Source organism: Hemiscyllium ocellatum, chromosome 9 (assembly GCF_020745735.1).
Source record: "Hemiscyllium ocellatum isolate sHemOce1 chromosome 9, sHemOce1.pat.X.cur, whole genome shotgun sequence".
NCBI classification, from domain to species: domain Eukaryota; kingdom Metazoa; phylum Chordata; class Chondrichthyes; order Orectolobiformes; family Hemiscylliidae; genus Hemiscyllium; species Hemiscyllium ocellatum.
This window is the reverse complement of record NC_083409.1, coordinates 100,100,642-100,108,182: the sequence shown is the minus strand read 5'-3', so window position 1 is coordinate 100,108,182 and position 7,541 is coordinate 100,100,642. Positions and strand designations below refer to the sequence as shown.

The 7,541-nt window shown below is 46.3% G+C and overlaps 1 protein-coding gene across 1 annotated transcript in view; it reads left to right on the top strand.

The window, feature by feature from the left end:
- The first annotated feature begins 2,022 nt into the window (after window positions 1–2,022).
- Window positions 2,023–7,541, top strand: part of znf326 (zinc finger protein 326) — a 46,938-nt gene continuing 41,419 nt past the window's right edge. Inside the window, exon 1 of the mRNA XM_060830611.1 lies at window positions 2,023–2,186. Coding sequence (XP_060686594.1) covers window positions 2,075–2,186 — 112 coding nt within the window. The 5' untranslated portion in view covers window positions 2,023–2,074. The remainder of the gene's footprint in view (window positions 2,187–7,541) is intronic.

The following is a 7,541-nucleotide window of genomic DNA, read 5'->3' as shown; positions in this document are numbered from 1 at the left end:
CGTATATGTGTATGTGTGCATGTGGGAACGGGGTATGATGCTCAACTCATCAACTGCCCGTTCTGACGTGCCACAGCAAGGAACTGTAATGACCTCCTCGGGAAACAGACACATGCTCCAACTGACAGGGTACCCTTCATTGTCCAGTACTTCCCAGGAGCCGAAAAACTACGCCATGTTCTTCGCGACCTGCAACATGTTATCAATGAGGATGTGCACCTCGCCAAGACCTTCCCCACACCCCCACTGCTCACCTTTACACAACTGCCAAACCTCAAACAGATCATTGTTCATAGTAAACTGCCCGGCTTTTAGGACAACTCCATACAACCTTGACATGGTAGGTGCTGCAAGACGTGTCAGAGTGTGGACGGGGACACCACCATTACGAATGGGGACACCTCCTACCAAGTACGTGGCAGGTACTCATGTGACTCGGCCAACGTTGTCCATCTCATACGCTGCAGGCAAGGATGCCCCGAGGCATGGTACATTGGTGAAACCCAGCAAAGGCTACAGCACCGCACAACAATCAACAGACAGGAGTGTTCCCTCCCAGTTGGGGAACATTTCAGCAGTCCAGGACATTTGACCTCGGACCTTCGGGTAACCATCCTCCAAGACGGACTTCGGGACAGACAACAACAAAATGTGGCCGAGCAGAGGCTGATAGCTAAGTTCTGTACCCATAGGGAGAGCCTCAACCGGGACCTTGGGTTCACGTCACACTACAGGTGACCACCATTGCACTATACCCACACACACATACATACATAGACACTCACACACTCCTACAGACACACACACTCCCTCACACATCCTCTCACAGACTTAGACCACTTTACACTCTCACACACACTCACAGCCCCCCACCCCAGACACACACACTCACATTCCTACAGTCACACACATGCATCCTCTCACAGACTTAGACAATTTACACTCACAACCCCCCACCCCAGTCAGACAGACAGACACATATACATATGTTAGTGGGGTGAATTTGTACTTGCAGAGTTACATTGTACTTTGCTCAAAAACCACATGAATCCATGTAAGACTCTGTTAACTCACTTTTTAGTTTAGAATCAGTCTAAACATTATAGCACAGACAACAGAACACAGGGGGCTAACACCTTCAACATATTATCTGGGCTGACACCAACTGTTACAGTTAACCTGAGAATATAACTTTAAAAAAATGTTTTGTGATTTATCTCTGAAAGAAGTGAAACGATCATGGTCATTCTAACAGATGACAGACCCAACAATCAAGGTATTTTTCACTGTATAACTTCAGTTACATCACACTGTAAACTTTTGCTATAATTTCTGTGCCTTACAATAGTGTCCTCCACAGCCTCCCTCCAGCCACGCACTCACCTGCACTAACCTCCGACCTCGATACTGACTCCTATCTTTACTCAGTTCCTTTCTCTCCCCAGATGCTGCCCGACATATCGAATATTTCGAGCACTTTGTTTGTTTCAGATTTCTAGTATCTGCAGTTTTTCATTTACACGCGAGGTTAGAAGAGTTAATTGGTCGAAGGATAGAGTCCCGCGGGAAGCTTTACAGTGAGGCACCGCGGCCGGCGGTCAGGGAGGGGGAAGGGTTAGAGCGAGGCACCGCGGCCGGCGGGGGAGGAGGGGGGAAGGGTTAGAGTGCGGCACCGCGGCCGGCCGGCGGGGGAGGAGGGGGGAAGGGTTAGAGTGAGGCACCGCGGCCGGCGGGGGAGGAGGGGGGAAGGGTTAGAGTGAGGCACCGCGGCCGGCGGGCGGGGGAAGGGTTAGAGTGAGGCACCGCGGCCGGCGGGCGGGGGTAGGGTTAGAGTGAGGCACCGCGGCCGGCGGGGGGGGGGGGGGAGGGGGGAAGGGTTAGAGTGAGGCACCGCGGCCGGCGGGCGGGGGAAGGGTTAGAGCGAGGCACCGCGGCCGGCGGGCGGGGGAAGGGTTAGAGCGAGGCACCGCGGCCGGCGGGCGGGGGAAGGGTTAGAGTGAGGCACCGCGGCCGGCGGGCGGGGGAAGGGTTAGAGTGAGGCACCGCGGCCGGCGGGCGGGGGAGGACAGGCGTGATGGATATGGACGGCTTGAGAGGATCGACCCGGAGTTGGGGCGTCAGCGACACGGACGGTCTGCGAGGATCGAGCCGGGGCTGGGGTACCACAGAGTCGGAGAATCTGAGAGGTAGGAGCCGGCGGTTGGCCGTGGGAGCACCGAGGGGAGGGGAGGGGAGGCGCCACTCTCCTCCTCCTCCTCCTTGTGGAATGGGGCTGGAGTGCGGCCTGACAGAACCTCACCGACATCCCCGGGATAGCGGGGGCTGGGCGGAGATGGCCGAAGGAGCCCGTGCGCCCTCCTCTCGGTGTCTGTCTGTCGGGGTGTGGCTGGTCGCTGAGGCCGGCGCCGAGTTTAAAATGGCGGCGGTGCGGCTGCTCACAGGAGAGAGGGAGAGGGAGAGGGGGGGAGTGAGGCCACTCTTCACTCCGTCAGCGCTTCAATAACACCCGGCTTGCAGAGTAAATACCGAGGAACATATCCACCTCTCCCCCCACTCACTCCCTCTCCCCAGGTCGTTGAGCAGCCATTTTACACCCATCCCGCGCTGCTGATGCTCAGAGTTAGGGCACACATCAGACCCAGCAGCTCAGACTTACCTTACACACTGAGAGTACAACATTTTCACCACCCATTGTTAGTGCATTTCGTTATCTTATGGGTTTTCTCAAGATCCGCGATTTCCGCCATGCCCCCCTTTAAAAGAGTCCTTTGTCTCTCAGGCTTTCTTATAATCAGCAAGGAATTGGCGTTTTTTTCCCATGAACTTGGTTGTTCATTGTTGTTTAGTTTTTCATTTAGAAAACACAACGCAAGAAAAGTTAATTAAAATTTTAACATACTCTTTGTGACAGTTAGTCACAAAATTCCTCCAATTGATCTTAAAATAATTATCAGTCGGCTTGTATGCAATTTAAAAATGCTATAATGTTAGAATAGTATTTGGGACTGTTGTGCCGGATTGTACTAAACTCACCATGGTGTGATATATTAAATATAAAGGTGTGTTGCCTAATTACAAAATTAAAACTTGTAAAATAACTAGATCTTAAAAGCCAATCAGCCTCTAAATAAGCCCATGTATCAGTTTTTTTAAAGTACATTTTTAGTTTCTGGGTTAATTTCTCTTACCTAGGGGATGAAGGTAAAAATGGAGAGCAAATGTAAAGTGGTACAGCCACAGAAGGCGTAACACGTTCAGTGTTTGGCATATTCTTTCAATATGATCTGCCGTATTCACTGCTCACAATGTGGTCAACTTTACATTAGCGAGTCCAAATTGTTACGACACTGGGTAAACCCTCCTGCTTAATTTAAACCAGCAACACAAAAAAGATTTATCCCATACAGTAATCTGAAAATTTGAGAGGCCATGAACTACTTAATGTAAATATTAACAACTTTATTTGTTAAGGTATAACAGAATAATTAAATAACAACTATTTATAACTCCTTTTACCTTCCTCTTCTACAATACTAGTCTGATAAAAGCCCCCATTTAAGATTGAACAAAAATTCAAGTTTTCAAAACCAGCCAGGTGTTAAATCTTATCTTCCTCAGTCCTTTCTTCTTCTTAGGGATTTCTGTTTCACAGGTCACTGATTGATTAAGGTACATTTAAGAGAGCTACTCTTCAGGCAGCCTGCAGATGCTGGTGGCTTGGCAGTTCTCTCAATTGTTCAATTTTCCCCCATCTTATACCCCCAAAGCATCGGATTGTGTCACGGCTTTTAAGATTGTCAATATACTAAATTCAAACTTGATTGGAGTTTGGTATTTTTGGGGGTATAATTCAAACTGGTTGGGCTAATTCAAATTTGTTTTGTCGTCTCCACTCAGCCAGCTCATAAAGTTGTTCGACCAAATGTTGCATTATATCTTGTTCAGGACACTTGGTGCTGTGTCAGATAGTTCTGCTAGTTTTTAGCTCTCTTAAAGGTACAGAACATGTTCATAACAAAATGCAGACTGGGTGACAGCTTTGCCAAGCAACTCCACTCTGTAGGAATGACCTGATGTATCAGGTCCCTGCCATTTCAGTCAGCTGCCTTACTATCACGATGGTACTTGTGTCCTGTGCCTGCCACAATGTTGCGATGATGCACAATGACTGGTAGCACCTCATTTTCTAATGAGGTACTTTACTGCCTCAATCTCAATATTGAATCCAATAACTTCAGAAACTGGCTGCACTTTTCTCCACTTTTCCTTGTATTGTCACACACCCCACACACCATATTTGTCTTGTTTACTTTGCATGTAGTAGAGAGGACCAATTTTCTCCCCCTTATAGACACAGAATAAAGGACTGCATATACTGGATATCTGAAACGCATTAAATAGATTTACAAGGATTTTGCTAGGGTTGGGGAGTTTGAGCCATAGGGAGAGGCTGAATAGGCTACAGCTGTTTTCCCTCGTGTGTCGGAAGCTGAGGAGGAGCATGGATATGGTAAATAGACAAGGTTTTCCTCCTGGAATTGGAGAGTCCAGTACTAGAGGGTTTAGGGTGAGAGGGGAAAAATATAAAAGGGACCTAAGGGGCAATTTTTTCACAGAGGCTGGTACGTGTATGGAATGAGCTGCCAGAGGAAGTTGCGGAGGCTGGTACAATTGCAGCATTTAAAAGGCATCTGGATGGGTATATGAATCAAAAGGGTTTAGAGGGATATGGGCCAGGTGCTGGCAGACGGGACCAAATTAGGTCTGTTTCCGAGTTGTACATCTCTGACTCTAAATGCATAAATTGCTGGAGAAATTCAGCAAGTTTGGCAGCATCTGTGGATAGTAAATATTTCAGTTAACAGTTAATATTTCAGATGCTCTGAAGAAGGGTCTTTGGATTGTTAATTCTGTTTTCTCTTCACAGATCCTGCCAGCCCTGCTGAGTTTCTCCAGTCTCTGTTTTTGTTTGTTTCTCACTTGTATAATTTCAACTCATTTTGTATCTTTTTTTTCCTCCACTATTAACAACGCCTTTTGCACTGGGCATCTACACTATCTGCCCTCTTGGTCCTTCTCTTCCCTCTTTCAGTTCTGAAGAAGAATCATATTAGCCTTGAAATGTTAATTCTGTTATCTCTCCAAAGATGTCTCTAGACCTGCTTAGTCTCTCTAGCCTTTGATTTTTCACCAGTGTGTTTCTAAATATTTCTTTAAATTGGTACAGTAGGATACAAGAGCAAAATTAGGTCATTTGGCCCGTCAGTTGTGGCTATTATGTTTCTCATCCAATTTTCCTGCGTTCTCCTTGTAACCTTTGATTCCTTTACTCCCCAAGAACTTATTTATCAGTCTTAAATATGCTCAGTGACATGGTTTCCACATCCTTCTGCAGCAGTGAGTTCCACATATTCACTCTGGCTGAAGAAATTCCTCCTCATCTCAGTGATGGGGGATCGTCTGTTCATTCTGATGCTGTGCTCTTGGGTCCAAGTGTGTCTGGAAGTGGAAGTACCTTCTCTGTGTCCACTCTATCCAGGCACCTCCGTGTTCTGTACATTTCAGTGAGATCTCTGTCATCCTTCTAAAGACTGAGAGTACAGACCCAGGGTTTTCAACAATTTCTAATATGACAAGTTCTTCATTCCTGGGATATTCTTCTAAACCTCCTTTGGACCCCCTCCAATGTAAATGCATCTTTCCTTGGCTATGGGGCCCAACACTGCTTGCAGTTTTTCAAATGCAGTCTGACCAGAGCTTTATACAGCTTCAGCAGTGCATCTGTGCTCATGTTCAAGCCCTCTTGGAAATGAACACTAACATTGCATTTTCTTTCCTAACTGCCGACTGAACCTGCATGTTTACCTTTAGAGAATCTTGAACGAGGACTCCCGCGTTCCTTTGTGCCTCAGATTTCTAAACCCCTTTCTCCATTTAGAAAATAGTCTATGCCTTCATTCTTCCTATGCCAAAGTGCATAACCTTCCACTTCCCACATTGTATTCCATCTGCTACTTCTTTGTCCACATTCCCAGTTAATCCAAGTCCTTCAACACTCTCCCCGCATCCTCGTTGCTACCTTTCCCTCTACCTATCTTTGTGTTACTTGTAAACTTAGCAACAATGCCGTTTGTTCCTTTGTCCGGATCATCAGTATATAACGTGCATGGTTGTGGTCCCAAAACTGACCCCTGCAGAACTTCACTAGTCACTGGTTGCCATCCTGAAAATGACGCCTTTATCTCTACTCACTGCCTTCTGCTAGTCAGCCAACCCCCTGTTCATGCCAGTGTCTTGCCCCTAACACAATGGGCTCTAAGTTAGCAGCCTCCTGTGTGGTGCCTTGTCAAGAACATTCTGGAAATCCAAGTAGATCATGTCCATTAGCTCTCATTTGTTTAACTGCCTCAGATCATTGCTGAAACCCTTTTCCATCCTTTTGATAACTCTTGATTTGATAACTTAATTACCGTCCTGGCCTGCCTTATTTCTTCCACCCTCCATAAATGTGAACTTTAAAACTACTTATTCTAAATCTCTCCAAACCATGTTCATCTGTAACCACTGTATGTTGGTCTTTTGCTGCATTGGTTTTAACTTTTGGTTGTCATTGTTTCACCTTTGGCATTCATGTGCTTGGGTATATGAATAGGAAAGGTTTGGAGGGATATGGGCTGGATGCTGGCAGGTGGGACTAACTAGATTGGGTTGAGATATCTGTTCGGCATGGACAGGTTAGACCAAAGGGTCTTTTTCCATGCTGTGCATTTCTATGACTTGAATTCTCTCCATAAGTGTTTGAACCATTTGGCAATCTGTGGCAAAATCTTCCTTAAATGGCTTTGATTCTGTTAAGCATTTTGAAATTGATTAGATTAGATTCCCTACAACATGGAAACAGGCCCTTCGGCCCAACAAGTCCACACTGATCCTTTGAAGAGTTAACTACTCAGACCCATTCCCCATCTCTATATTTACTCCTGACTAACGTACCAAACACTATGGGCAGTTTAGCATGGCCAATTCATCCAACCTGCACATCTTTGGATTGTGGTAGGAAACTGGAGCACCCAGATGAAACCTGCATAGACACGAGGAGAATGTGCAAACTCCTCATAGACAGGTGTCCAAAGCTGGAATGTGTGAACTCCATACGGTTGCCTGAGACAGGAATCAAACCCAGGTCGCTGGCGCTGAGAGGCAGCAGTGCTAGCCACCGTGCTGCCCCATGTTAAAGGTACATTGAAATGCAGGTGGTTAACAGCCTGAGACTAAGGGTTTACCTGTGTAATGTGCAGTTTTAACTAAGGTTTCCTGTGCAAATAGGGATATCTGAATGAAGACCTAATGAGCATCGGATCAGTGGAAAGCATTGTAAGCGTGAAAATAATCAAGAAACTGCAGTACCTTTTCTCAATTTCTAAATGAAGTAAATTATAGCTGAATGGTGGTAAATCAGTTTGTTGCTGAAATCTCAGCTTCTCGCAGGTTGACATTAAAAATTAAATAGAGGGTCAACAGCTACATGTGCTAACAGTGCG